The following is a 14,934-nucleotide window of genomic DNA, read 5'->3' as shown; positions in this document are numbered from 1 at the left end:
AACAAAATCTACATGGTGTAATAATGTTAACACAGTGAAGTGGTTTCTAAGAAAACTTAGAAAACTAGATAAGGAGGCTATAGCACGTATAACCAGCCAGACAGAATGGTAAAACCATAGGAGGATCTGAGATCTCAAGTAGAGACAGAAACACAGGGATAAAACAAACACTTTAAATATATATATATTTATGTTATATACAATATACTGTAAGTACGGATATAGGATAACGTATCTGTCGTCTAAATTTAGCATAGGTTGAACTTGATGGACGTATGTCTTTTAACATAATCTACTATGTAACAAATACATATACACAAAAGTACAAATAAATACAAATGTTTTATTGGTCAAACCATCTGTAAATATAGTCAATTGTATGTGTACTTATGCTAGTGCAGATGAAATGAGTACTTGAGTATAGGTGATACCTGTTTTATTTGGATTAACAATAGGTATTATAAGACAAGCGCTTTGGAGAGTTCTCCCTCTTCCTCAGTTCAGCAATACTGATTTACAGAGATTCCAGGAGTTTAACACAGATATAAAAAAGCAAGAGATGTGGAGAATTCATGGCAACATGAATGGTTAAATAAACAGACAGGGCAATAAATGGCTGAAAGGGACAGTGAGAAAAGTGGACAGCTTGTGGGGGACTATATATCCATCAGCAGTGTGAAGGGGAAAAGGGTTGGAAATTAAAATGAACAAAAAGGTAGGGAGAAACATTTGTGAAATAATTATGCACAGGAGGGTTATACCGAAGGAAGAGGGATTGGGCCTGGGGTTACTTGTCGTCCATTTTGTCTGTTCTCCATTTTGTCTGTTCTGCATGAAAGAGTAAAAATGTTGTTTGCAAAGGCGGTCACTGCCCTCCTTACATGTGAACAAACCAAGCGCAATTGATTAAAACAAAATCCTTTATTAATTAAAAATAGACATCCACAGAGCAAAAGGTACTCTGACACGTTTCGTCCTGGTAAAAGGACTTGATCAAAGAGTAAAAAATCCTAACCAACAGGTGATCCTTAAATAGGTATAATCACAATCAGATTGGTTAAACACAAGAGGTGAGTCTGTGAATACACATCTGCTGATTAATGAAACTCCTCACAGCCTACTGTATATGAAACCATGATACTGGAGCTCCGGATCGGATATACCCATGTAAGGTTCTCCTCTGTATGGTGAACGAACAACATTAAACACATACATATTACACACTATAAAATAAGACAAAACTTGAATGAAATTTTTTTAAAAATAATTAAACAAAAATAGCAATGTGTGATGTCTAAAAAGAATAAGAACTAAACTAGCTTAATTGTATCCATAAAATATGAACCACAAGGAGAAAAAATAAAATACAATGAAATGATAATATTATAATGGAAGTAGGATAAGGAAGAAAAGGAAATTCTATGTAACAGTAATAAAGATGATAATATAATATATGTGATAGATAAACCAAAACAAAGACACATAATAGTAGATTTATAAGAAACTCAAATGGCGTTAACATATATTTGAATAAAGAAATAATTTATAAATAATATAGTTAATCATCATGATAGAGATAAGAGACAGCCAAACTCCATCCGTAAGTAATATATCCCGGGCACCACCCCCATGGGGTACTCAACCCCTCACAAAATGCTTGAGTTCCCAATCGATGGTGATACCAAAAGGGTGTAGAGGGTGCCCAAGGAATATATCCAGTACATGTATGAGAGAGTGTCCGGTTGGGCGGGGTTTGCTCTGAGAAAATTTCGGAACATTAGGTGCTTTCTAGAGAGGTTAAAACGTAACTTTGGCAACACAACTTACTATCTGTGTGTGAAAGAATGCGCTTGTTGCAGCTTTGTTATCAGGGAACCAAAAGATCCGGTATGTGGCTCAACGCCCAGAAGTAGCACTCTCCAATTATAATTAAATAATTGGATAACATGTATCTCATTATATTTTTTTGTTAATTTTCAATTGCTGTAGTGACCTTTATGATTGGTTTAGAATAGGGAGGAGATTTTTGTATTCTACCTAGCAACTTATGTTAGACAAAGGAAATCAAATGTGTATAAAAAGGCTGCCTGGGACCTCCCCTAGCAGTCGTTTGCTGACCCTCCTGTATGATCATTCAGTATATAACACAATAAACATTCCTTGATACTCAACGAACCTGTCTGCAGTTTCTTGGTGCCCCCGATAAAGATGCGGCCACACATTAGTGTGTAAGAAACCCCCATATCAGCATTAAGTCCTCTTGCTTTAGTGTTAAAGAGCATTACTCTTTGCACATATGTTGGAATGTCTGTAAGAAGGGCCGCCGAGATGGGGGGGGGGGGGGAGTGGGGACAAGTGTCCTGGGACTGGTGGCTGTCAGGGTTGCCACATTCTACTGAAGGCCAACCCGGGGGGGGGAGAAATCCCCTAATTGGTGTGCGGTGGTGGTGCGGCAGCGTCTCCTGGCATCCTGCTACAATTTCTCCCTCCAGCTGCAGTGAAGATGGCTGCGTGGTGTCAAATGTCGCTGCGTTGCCATGGCAACCGGACGCTATGTGACGTCCTGAAGCTACGTGGCGCCGCTGCACCATAACATGATGCCGCGTATCATCATGACGTAATGTAGCGTCCGGTTGTGTGGCAACGTGGCATCATTTGACGCCGCGCAGCCATCTCCACTGCAGTTGGAGGGCGAAATTGCAGCAGGCTAAGAAAGGATGCCGGAGACGCTGCCGCAACACACCCGCCGCCACCCGGCGATTGAGCATGGCAACCCATAGCCCAGAGATAAGTTCCTGGAGTCGCCGACTCAAACCCGGAGAGGTTGCAACCCTGGTGGCTGTGGGGGGCACAGCCGGCCGGCGCTGGAATGTCTGCATCCAACTGCCGGGCCAAGCTCTCTCCTGCCGGTGCGTACCGGAAGCTGGGTGTACCCAGAACTCAGGCCCAGCACCGGCGGGGGAGAGAGCTAGGCCCGGCATGGAGAGAGGCAGCAGCAGCTGGGGAGAGCTGGGGCCCGGCAGCAGCAACCAGAGGTAAGGGGTAACTGTATTTGTCGGGGAAAGGGGATTCATTGTATTTGTTGTAGGGGGGTAATTTTATTGGGGGGGCAGTGGTAATTGTATTTGAGGGGGAGGTAATTGTATTTAGGGTGGTTGTGGTAATTGTATGTAGCACGGTTTCCCCCACTCTCTGGAAGAAACGACTAGTGTGGTGCTGAGGTATATCTGTTAGGGTCAGGAGTGCTGAGCTGATCTGCGGCGATAGGGAGGACAGGCTTAGGTTCTTTCTCTGAGCTTCTTCTCAGGGTGCTTAGCGCCTCCAGCAGTTGTGGGCTCCAGGGTGTCCGGAGGTCAGTCCCCACTATTGCATGCTTCTTCCTTCCTGCCCAGGGACTGACATTTAGACAGGAGTATGATGAACAAGGGTCTTTATTCTGGCCATCACTGCAGATGTTCCACATACAGCGGTGCAGGGTCTCAGAGGCTCCAGGCCTCTGGATGGTGTTGGCCCCAGATAGTACAGGGCATCTGTTGGTCTAATCAGCTGTTCCCCCAGCCCCAAGGGCTGGTGGTGAGTACGCTCATCCCTGATGGGAGAGACTCACAGCTCTACTGGTCTCTTCCTCCTCCAGACCAGGACTGACTAAATTTGGCACTGCCCCTCATCAGGAACCAGAAGGGACGGGCTCATGGTCTATACCTATCCCTGACAGACTTACACAGGCCATGAGTCACCACCACACTCCTGTCCATCAGAGAGGAGCATGTAGGGGGGCCACAAGACCACAGAATTAACCTGTCACAGCCTGAAGCCGGCAGGAACTTACATAACAGGGAGAAGGACAGGCAGAATAGACATACCCTGTTACATATATCTGAGGGGGTAATGGTAATTGTATCTCGGGGGGGGGGGGGGAGGGTTAAGTGGTGGTAATTGTATCTGGGGAGGTAGTGATGGTAATTGTATCTGGGGCAGTAGTAGTGATGTGTTTGTATCTGGGGTGGGGGGCAGGGGTGTTTGTACATGGGGGGGGGGGGGGGTAGTGTTGTTTGTCTGTATCTTGGGGGTTAGTGGTGATGTGTTTGTATCTGGGGGGGGGGGGGGGGCAGGGGTGTTTGTACCTGGGGGGGGGGGTGTAGTTTGTCTGTATCTTGGGGGGTAGTGGTGATGTGTTTGTATCTGGGGGGGCAGGGTTGTTTGTACCTGGGGGGGGGTGTAGTGTGTCTGTATCTTGGGGGGGTAGTGGTGTCTGCATTTGAGGGGTAGTTTTGTATTGGGAGGAGGTATGTTTGTGGTTGGGACGTGGGTTGTGGGCGCCGTGTTGGAGGGGCAATTGTGTGTGTGGCAAGGGGAGAAGGGGGAAATGTGTGTGAGTGAGGAGGAGTGGATTGAGGGAGAGAAATATAGGTGTGAGAAGGAGAGGGCTCGGAAGGCCGCTGACACGAGTGGGAGGGGGGGCATGGTGATGTCAATGGGGGGGATGGGTTGTCGACACGGGGCGGGCAAAGCTCTAGTCCTAGGCCCCAGGGAATCTGTCGGCGGACCTGTCTGTAAGTGCAACATACAACTTGCAAAGGCAGTGTATTAAGGGGTCCGGTACTTTGTTTAAACCCTTCGCTGACAGAGGGTCCAGAAACTCGAAGGACTCAACAGCATTATTTTTTTTTTTAATGTATTCCTAAAATGTAATGAAATGTTAAAATGTGCACCTTTTTGTTTTTCATTAGCTGGTAAAAACGCCGTTGGGCGTTTTTTTTTTAACGCAGGAGTGATTTGGCATAGCTCCACGCATCCAGCAGCAGGGGGCTTATTTCTATCATTACGTCCGACAGCACGAGCGCGGCTTCCCTGCTCCAGTATTCATAAAATGTGTTACCAGGAAGTAATACATTGAGTTACCTCTTGTTTTCAAGCGTGTGCTGGGCACGGAGTTATGATGACAGATACATGGTTACAAATACATGGGTACGTTAGGTGAACAGGGTTATAGGTTGTAGCTTTAGGAGCTGACACAGTATCATTTCTTTATTAACGGCACATCCACCACTGGCGCCTTTATTCCAACTGCAGCACATGGCAAAATGTGGGACTGCCCTCCTCCTATCTCATACACTTGGGACAGATGGCAGCCCCTTCAGTGTGAGTCTTGATTGGTAACCAGAGAGTCTGTCTGAGAATGTGGAGGTCAGACACCCTGTGACCCTCTCTTTCTCTCTCACTCACTCTCTCTCTCTCTTTGTATTCTATGAGACTGCAAAGTTGCAGTGACGTTCAATAGCAATGTGTCCAATGTATAATAACATGATCTTATTGCATCAAGATTTCTGCTAAAAAGAAGTATTTATGTATTTATTTATAAAATGTTTTACCAGGAAGTAATACATTGAGAGTTACCTCTCGTTTTCAAGTATGTCCTGGGCACAGAGTTAAGATGACAAATAATACATGGTTACAAATAGTTACATAAGTGAACAGGGTTATACATTATATACAAGACATTGCATACACAGTTAAAGAAAATATATGTTATGGACGTATGTAACAGTTACAGACCAGATTAAAATGTGAGACAGCTTTAGATTTGAAAGACTTTAGACCGGTGGCGACTGTGAGAGTCTCCGGCAGATTGTTCCAGTTTTGGGGGGCACGGTACGAGGAGGAGCGGACGGATACTTTGCGGAACCTTGGGACCACGAACAGTCTGTTGGAGTCAGATCTCAGATGATAAGTACACGCCTTAATAAAATTTACTTGTTATGTATGAAGGTGAAATGACATTTGACGCATTGCGTCATGTTGCATACCTAATTGATACAATTAAAATGAATTGTGCATTTTACATTTTGTCAATAGGATTCGTATTAATTATTAGTTGAATACATTTTTTAATAGCCATACTGTGACAAAATTACATTTTGTTAATGTACACAGAAAAAAACACCTGTGAGTGAGAGGCAAACAGATAATTTTTGCAAATCCATTTTTGGAAGATTTATCAAAAATATTTATTTATATAATAGTTGACGCAAACATACTTAATAACATTTAAAAACACATATAAAGAGACAATCCCATAACTCATATAACCTCATATAGTATGATAAATCCTATAGCAGAGTGTGTACTCAATATAGGAAACCAATTGGATCCACATATGAGTAAAGTATCCGGGTGCTGAGTATAGTGCAGATGGTATTAAATCAATCATATACAATATACCCACAATATAGTATATAGTGATAGAATATCACTCAATACAAACAAATATATATAATCACAGCTGAGAGATCTGGAAAAAAGATAGTAAGTTGAAAAACGACATAGTCTCTCTGATAGCTTGTAATACTCAGCAGTATTGCCACCCGGATAACAATGGCGCCCCCATGTAGGCTGAGCAGCAAAACTCCATGCTGCATGGGACTTCAGTGCGGAAAGCCACACGCCCAACGGTCGTTTCGCAAACTGCTTCATCAGATATTCACGTCTTTAAATACGTTTACATGGTGACGTCATATCGGATTTCTTTTTTTTTGTATATATACATGTAACGCTTTGCATCTCGATCTCTCTTTCTCTGATCTATTCTCCTCTCTCTGTTTCTGGGCTGTCTCTCAGAATGGCCCTGCTTATATCTGTGTCTGGTCTCAGACTGCCACTTTCTGTCTCTCTGTGACTCTGTCTCAGACTGTCACTTGCTGTCTCTGTGTCTGTCTCAGAATGGCCCTGCTTATATCTGTCACTTGCTGTCTATCTGTGTCTGTCTCAGACTGTCACTTGCTGTCTCTCTGTGTCTCTGTCTCAGACTCTCACTTGCTGTCTCTCTGTGACTGTCTCAGACTCTCACTTGCTGTCTCTCTGTGTCTCTGTTTCAGACTGTCACTTGCTGTCCCTGTGTCTGTCTCAGAATGGCCCTGCTTATATCTGTCACTTGCTGTCTATCTGTGTCTGTCTCAGACTGTCACTTGCTGTCTCTTAGTGTCTCTTTCTCAAACTGTCACTTGCTGTCTCTCTGTGACTCTGTCTCAGACTGTCACTTGCTGTCTCTGTGTCTCTGTCTCAGACGGTTACTTGCTGTCTCTATGTGTCTGTCCCAGACTGTCACTTGCTGTCTCTGTGTCTGTCTCAGAATGGCCCTGCTTATATCTGTCTCTCTGTGTCTCTGTCTCAGACTCTCACTTGCTGTCTCTCTGTGTCTGTGTCTCAGACTGTCACTTGCTGTCTCTCTGTGACTGTCTCAGAATGGCAGTTGAACTTTCTCTGCGTCTTTCAAAAGTGACAGCCTGCTCCAACATTCCATCCGTTCTTCCTGCCATCCAATCCCATACCTCCTGTCATGCGTTGCCAGGCAGACCAGGACAGCGTCTCCTATTCCCCATTGCACCACGTGATAGGTGGAGCCGACTAACTCTGCGTTGTTCACAGTATACACACTGCCGGGGCTACAATACACACCACTTTTTTTGTCTTCATGACCAATAAATAATCATATTTTTTATGGAAACGCACTCTCCCCGAATATTTTTCTGATTGTTCTATCTGTTAGTGCTCCGTTTTTCTCCTTCCATTTCTTACGATATATAACAGAAATAAGTTCATAACCTTAATTACACATAAATTACTGTTTATATTTTATTAATGTTTTGTACATAGTGAAACATCCGTGCTGTGTCAAAAAAAGGTTCAGTTGATATATAAAACAAATGCACTTTTTATTCTGCGCTAACAATGTAAACAAACTTTTAGGGATTTACCCCAAACCATTCACAAAAGGGGGATCCCGCACTCATAATAGAAAGGCAAATGAATCTTGAAAGTAAAAAAAATTAAGGTTTATGTAAAGGGAAAATGCAAAATAACATACACCTGAATAAAAAGTACAGACACTTGAAAAATGTGACATGGACACAAAAAATGCACGAACCATTGATATGTATACATGTATATTTCTGTGTTTGTTCACTTAGTATTTCTATGTATATGCATGTGTATCTATGTATGTATGTATGTATGTATGTATGTATGTATGTGTGTGTATATCTATGTATGCGTGTGTTTGTGTGTGTGTATATATATATATAATGTGAATCCATGCATATAAATGTATTGTGTATATGCGCATACAGTATACGAGTGTGTATGTATGCACACATTTCTTGGTAAACATTCTTTATATAGTTAACCAGACATTAAAATAGTTATGGAGGGATAATATATAGATTGATGTTTATACACATACACTTTTTTGACCCATTCCACCCCCCCCCCTCATTTCCGCTGACTCTCTAGCCACATTTAGCATTTCCAAAAAAAAACCTTTTATGTCTCTACTGTTCGGTTTTCCCACTAAGATTCCTGTTTCTGCTTTATCTTATTTCCCAGTTCCTCACAATATCCATTGTACCCAGATACCCCTCTTGCAAATACTGTAGGTAGGAGATAGTGGGCCTCATGCAGAGAGCATAGAATTTTAAAAATGTCGAATTTCATAAAAAGTAGCTTTTTTGGAGAGTTTTATTCTCCATATGCAGAAAAGTGCGAATTCTGCTATGTTTAACATGGATGCGTGTGGCGAGTTTAAATTGGCGAGATGCGCGCTTCAGAAACGTGTAAAAACAAATTCGCGCCTTTTTTTTCCCCTTTACTATAGGCGGCGAGCGCCATCTTGCCATATTTTCGTGGCGCGGCAAAAATGCGAGAATCGCGCCTTTTTTTGGCGCGAACAGCCGCTACTTGCCGTTCGCACCTCTCTGCATTCGGAGAGTTTTAAAAATGGCGCGATGGAGGTTCTCGCCAGCCGCGAGGCGAGTTTTAAACATAGAAATAAAAAAATGGCGCGTTTTTCGCAACTCGCCATTTTATGCCGTTTTCTGAAGGAAATTGAACAAAAAATGGCGAGTTTTGAAATAACGATGCTCTCTGCATGAGGCCCAGTATATGTTATAGGTATATGTAACAGTTAATCTGGTCTGTAACATATATTATCTCTTACTGGGCATGCAATGTCTTGTATATAATGTATAACCTTTCTCACTTATGTAACTATGTATTTGTAACCATAGCTCTGTGCCCAGGACATACATGAAAACAAAAGGTAACTCTCAATGTATTACTTCCTGGTAACACATTTGATAAATAAATACATTTTGTTTCTGTATTTCTGCCGTACAAGGCCCCTGAGAGTTTCGAAAGCTTGTAACATTTCAACTACTTGTTGGTTCAATAAAAGGTATCACACCCCCTCCTCCCTCAATAAAAGGTATCATACCCCTCCTCCCTCAATAAAAGGTTTCATACCCCCTCCTCCCTCAATAAAAGGTATCATACCCCCTCCTCCCTCAATAAAAGGTATCACACCCCCTCCTCCCTCAATAAAAGGTATCACACCCCCTCCTCCCTCAATAAAAGGTATCATACCCCCTCCTCCCTCAATAAAAGGTATCATACCCCCTCCTCCCTCTCCCTCCTCTGTTACTACATCAGTGAAGAAGTTTCACGCTGGTACTATGTATGTAATGCAGACCCTACATCAGAGCAGGGTGCCCTCCCCCTCCCAGTCTATGTTAGGAAGCAGGCAGGGTGCCTATCAGGACATCTGCTTTTGCTGTTAATGATAAGCCAGGAGCCACCGTATCTGTACTTGGAATGACAGAGAGCACACGCTGGGGAGGAGGGGGGTTCTGGCTGGCCCCGCCCCCTGTACGCAACACGTTTAGTGCAGCCCACACCAGCAACCCCCCTTGTGTGGCTGAACCAAAGAGGTAAGAATGGGACCTTAACAAAGCTGTGGCCTCCAGATTAACTTTTACCTCCATAACACCCACCTACTGTCTCTGTACGTTCTTCCTACTTACCACTTAGATTGTAAGCTCTTCGGGGCAGGGACTCCTTTTCCTAATGTCACTTTTATGTCTCAACATCTTATTCCCATTATGTGCTATATTATTAGTCACGTGTATTACTGCTGTGAAGCGCTATGTACATGCATGGTGCTGTATAAATAAAGACATACATACATACATACATACGTACATACATACATACATACATACGTACATACATACGTACATAGATCCCTTTTTGAAGAGCACAGCATTAAATGGACATAGGAGTAGAATGAGAGGATTCGTGGTCTCATTCACTGTGTACGTCAAACCCATTAGATCTCAGAAGCCCCCCCAGAAACTCTGCCAAACCAGTTAAACTCCTTCCAATGAGATGTGAGGGATCTCTTTATTATTATTTTTATTATCGAGATGTAAACAGTTGTTTTGTTTGCTTTGGAGGGGACTGAACGTTGGTACCTTCAAATGGTAAGTATTTTGGAATCCAGGGGGTCTGAAGTTCATTTACAGAAACCCGCAAGTTACTATCCTGTAAAAAATAATTGGTTAAAAAAAAAAAAAAAGAATTAAAAAAAAGAGCAGCTGGGACTGCTGCTTTAAATTATATCTAGAAAAGGGAACCCACAACGGAGAATAGCTGTGTCTCGTATATATATATATATAAATATATATATATATATATATATATTTATTCTCTCTCTCTCATCACATTGTGTGCTCATTTGCATGTCATTTCCCAGAATGACTTGCTGCAGACCTGTCTAAGGCTTTGCCTATAGTGCCGGCGACGGCGACACGATGGGTGACGTCGCCGTCGCCACCGGCGAAAGTTATGTTTCGCCGGTCGGCCGCATCGCGGGATTCCCGCAATTTGATTTGTTCAAGGGCCGTCACGTGACGCGACGGCCCTTGAACAAATCAAATTTTGCTGGCGGCGAGTTTTCGCGATGGTGACGTTGCTCCGTCGCTTGTCGCCATCGCATGCACTATAAGCACATGCAGCAGCGGCAATGCTTTTGTTTTTGGGCGAATTCGCGTTGCCGTCGCCTTTTTCACCCACTTAAAGTGTGTGTGTGTATTTATGTATGTGTACCATCACGTTTTAAGTAAAACATTAAAGTAAATAAGGCACCTGGCCCAGATGACATGCATCCAAGAGTTCTCAAGGAGTTAAGCTCAGTAATAGCCAAACCATTATATTTAATATTCAAGGACTCCCTTTCCACAAGCTCATTACCACAAGATTGGCGTAAAGCAGATGTGGTGCCTATATTTAAAAAGGGAGCTAGATCACAACCGGGGAATTACAGACCTGTAAGCCTGACTTCAATAGTCGAGAAGCTACTTGAAGGTTTAATACGGGATAATATTTAGGAATACCTAATGGAAAACAAAATTATTAGTAATAGTCAGCATGGATTTATGAAGGATAGATCATGCTAAACTAACCTTATTTGTTTCTTGAGGAGGTAAGTAGGAATTTAGACCAGGGTAATGCAGTTGATGTGGTCTACTTAGATTTTGCAAATGCTTTTGATACGGTTCCACACAAGAGGTTGGTGTACAAAATAAATAAAATTGGACTCAGTAATAATATATGCACCTGGATTGAAAACTGATTAAAGGACAGACAACACAGGGTTGTCATAAATATAACTTTTTCAGGTTGGGCTAAAGTCGTGAGTGGAGTACCTCAGGGATCGGTACTGGGACCCCTGCTTTTTAACTTGTTTATTAATTACCTTGAGGTTGCTCTCAATACCAAAGTCTCCATCTTTGCTGATGATACTAAATTGTGTAAGGTAATAGAATCAGAGCAGGATGTAAATTCTCGTCAGAAGGACTTGGAGAGACTGGAAACGTGGGCAGGTAAATGGCAGATGAGGTTTAATACAGATAAATGTAAGGTTATGCATTTGGGATGCAAGAATAAAAAGGCGAATTACAAATTAAATGGGGATAAATTGGGGGAATCCTTGATGGATAGGAAAGGTATACAGGGATATACCAAATAAGTATACATGGGAAGGATGTTGATCCAGGGATTAATCTGATTGCCAATTCTTGGAGGCAGGAAGGAATTTATTTTTCCCCTTATGAGATATCATTGGATGATATGACTCTGGGATTTTTTGTTTGCCTTCCTCTGGATCAATAAGTATAGATATTTTATCCTATATCTGTTGGCTAAATTTAGCATACGTTGAACTTGATGGACGGAAGTCTTTTTCAACCTCATCTACTATGTAACTATGTAACACTTGAGAGCACATTCACATGTCTTATGTGTGTGTGTGTGTGTGTATATGTATATGTATATGTATATGTATATATATATGTATATATATATATATATATATATATATATATATATATATATATATATATATATATATCATTGCAGGCTGCTGCTTTAAGAAGATTTGAATATTGTACTACAAAACTCTTATTACAATATTAAGTAACGATGCAGTCTAGCTCATTGGAAGGCACCTTTCATTATTTCCATTCCAGATGGCCACATTGTGGATTATGTATTCAAATCCCACACTGGGTATCCGGGCTTTAACATGTGTTTAAGAAGTAATCACTTCAAGGCTGGGCCAATCCCAGCGCTCGTGGTTAGAAAACTGATTTGGATGCTTGATTTAATTTAATTAAAGTCAATATACTTTAATAGGCATGTTACATAGGTAAATTAAAAACGAATTAAACGGAAGTCAGTGGTAGAGTATAGTGGTACTGCTTAGAGGTCCGAGAATTCACTTATTGTTATGTCTACAACCACCTCTGATGTGACATGAACATTCCGCTGCTAATGGTCCTTGTATTCCTTACTCCCAGGGTGATTGTGATGTTGGCCTCTGCCGTAAGGAGACGCCCTGTTGAACTATCCAATGCAGCAATCAGAGCGAGTGGTGCTGTGGCGGAGTGCAGACTGCTCCACGGTAAGTACGGAGATGAAATAATAAGACATCCATCAACTGTGAGGATCCCATATAGACGTTCATTTATCCTTCCAGCATGACTTGGTGCTTTAAAACTCATTCTGCCAAGTACAGATAAGAGACAATTCCCCGAGTGGTAGCAATCACATGTTTGCATACTTGTCTTCTGTCCAGGCTCTTCCTTCAGGATTCACCCCAACGTACAGGAAGCTTTGGATGAAGGAGAGCCAGTCGTAGCCCTGGAGAGCACAATCATAACACATGGAATGCCTTATCCACACAACATCAGGTCTGCAATGTGGGAAGCTGCTTTGCTCTCGTCCAGTGCATTCCATCTGTAACCAAACATTTACTCACCAAGAGGGAATTATCATTATGTATGTATTGTAGTTATCTGCTGATGTTGGCTCAGGGCTGTAATAGTGGATGGTACCAACGAGGGCATAAACAAGAGCGCCAGGTGGTCTCCTGCTCTATGACTATAACAGTTTCTCTTGGAACGCCCCAGTTCTGGAGATATTAATGTTTAAATATTTCAATCCCAGTATAAGAGATCACTTGGGCCATCCAGAGGAACACATCAACATTGTAACATTTTCCCCTCCATGTTGCATTTACTGACTGGCCATGATCTTTGTTGCTTAAATTTTTGTTCACTTTTTACCTCTGGAACTTAGAGGTCTCATGTTGTATGGCCCATATTGTCAAACATAAAAAAAAAACACAAATGGGGCCAGATTCACTAAGCTCCTTTCATTCAGAGCAAATAACATTACCTAAAACCGGGTTTTAGTGTTTAGTGCCTGTTCTGACAGGAAATACTTATTCAAAATTTACTGATAGAAATGCTTATTCGGATTGTCAATATCACCCACGAGTACACACATGGACACGCCCACACCAATGGGTAGTCAAATATTGTTTATTGAAATACTTAGCTTCGAGTCACAGCGTCAGGATATCACACGCACGGTTTTACCAGGGTAGCACCTACACCTCTGCTCAGGTGTCTGGCAGTTAGGAAAAGTAAATCTGCGATCGCGTATTCCCAGACACAAGGGGCTTCACCGTTAGCCTTGTCCCGGGATGAGGTTCTGCCCCCCTGCTCCCAAGACAAAGCTTAAATACCCTTCTCATAGAACAGTAGGGGTGAGCCTCCCCTAGCAAAACCACTGGAATGTTAAATATTTGAGAAAATAGGGAAGTTCCCAACACTAAATAAGGATTCAAGGAAAAATATAGGGACAAGCCAAATCAAGTTTTAATATCATATGTGTAAACATAAGCACACTGAAGTTTGTGGAAAGTGTAATGTATAATGTTCACGTCAGTCTCAAGTGTAAACAACATAAAGAATATCTGAAGGGAATGCAACACAAGGAGAGGGAGGAAACCAGGGTAGGGGAAGGAAAGACAAGGAAAAGAGGGGATACAGGGAAATAAGGGGTGCAATGTTTCGGGGGGTGAGCCCCTTCTTCAGGCCTGTTCCCAGAGATACAAAAGATCAGTGGTACTTCCCTTAAACCCTGGGATAAAACAAACTCTTTGATGACAGGAATTATATGTGATCCCTACACTGTGGTATCCACACACGGCGAAATACACCCAAGACAAGGTCCCCAGAAAGTCAACACATGTCACCGGTACAATGCAGCACAGTCCTACTCGTCACTAAATAAGAGCTAACAGCGCTCACAAGTCCGAAAAAGAAAACAATGCAATAGTGACGAAAAGCCAGAGCCAAAGTTTACGTTTAAGGAAAATGAAAGTGCAATAACGTTATGTTCAGCAAAGTAATTCTTCTCCTCAGTGTCTCACGTAATGGCGTCTGGTTAGTTGCTGCCGAGTGAGTGCATTTAATTTTCCTTAAACTTTGGCTCGGGCTTCTCCTAACGATTGTTTCTTACAACTGATGAACTTTATCTTTGGACTTTTGCGTGGTGTTGTGAGCGCTAAGACAGTCACTGTAAAAGAGGAACTAAACTGTTTGAAGCTGAACAGGCGGAAAAAGGGGAACTAAACTATTTGACATACAAAATGTAACGGGTGCTCACCACAAAAACAGGACGGAACTGCGAGACAGAGGTGGGGATGTTAAGGTACACCGACCTTGTACCTGATGCAATGTGATAGTCGTATAG

The 14,934-nt window shown here is 42.3% G+C and overlaps 1 protein-coding gene across 3 annotated transcripts in view; it reads left to right on the top strand.

The window, feature by feature from the left end:
• The first annotated feature begins 9,580 nt into the window (after positions 1–9,580).
• The window catches only part of LOC142496176 (uncharacterized), a 50,999-nt gene continuing 45,645 nt past the window's right edge, over positions 9,581–14,934 (top strand). Inside the window, exons 1-3 of one of the 3 annotated variants that reach the window (XM_075602659.1) lie at positions 9,581–9,761; positions 12,690–12,793; positions 12,968–13,082. In XM_075602659.1, the coding sequence (XP_075458774.1) occupies positions 9,646–9,761; positions 12,690–12,793; positions 12,968–13,082 (335 nt within the window). In that variant the 5' untranslated portion in view covers positions 9,581–9,645. Of the gene's footprint in view, positions 9,762–12,689; positions 12,794–12,967; positions 13,171–14,934 lie in introns of those variants that run through there. The other 2 variants (XM_075602658.1, XM_075602660.1) reach the window with 2 other exon arrangements.

This window comes from Ascaphus truei, chromosome 5, assembly GCF_040206685.1.
Source record: "Ascaphus truei isolate aAscTru1 chromosome 5, aAscTru1.hap1, whole genome shotgun sequence".
In the NCBI taxonomy this organism is placed as follows: Eukaryota; Metazoa; Chordata; class Amphibia; order Anura; family Ascaphidae; genus Ascaphus; species Ascaphus truei.
Note: the sequence above shows the minus strand (reverse complement) of the source record. Positions and strands in the feature narration are given on the sequence as shown.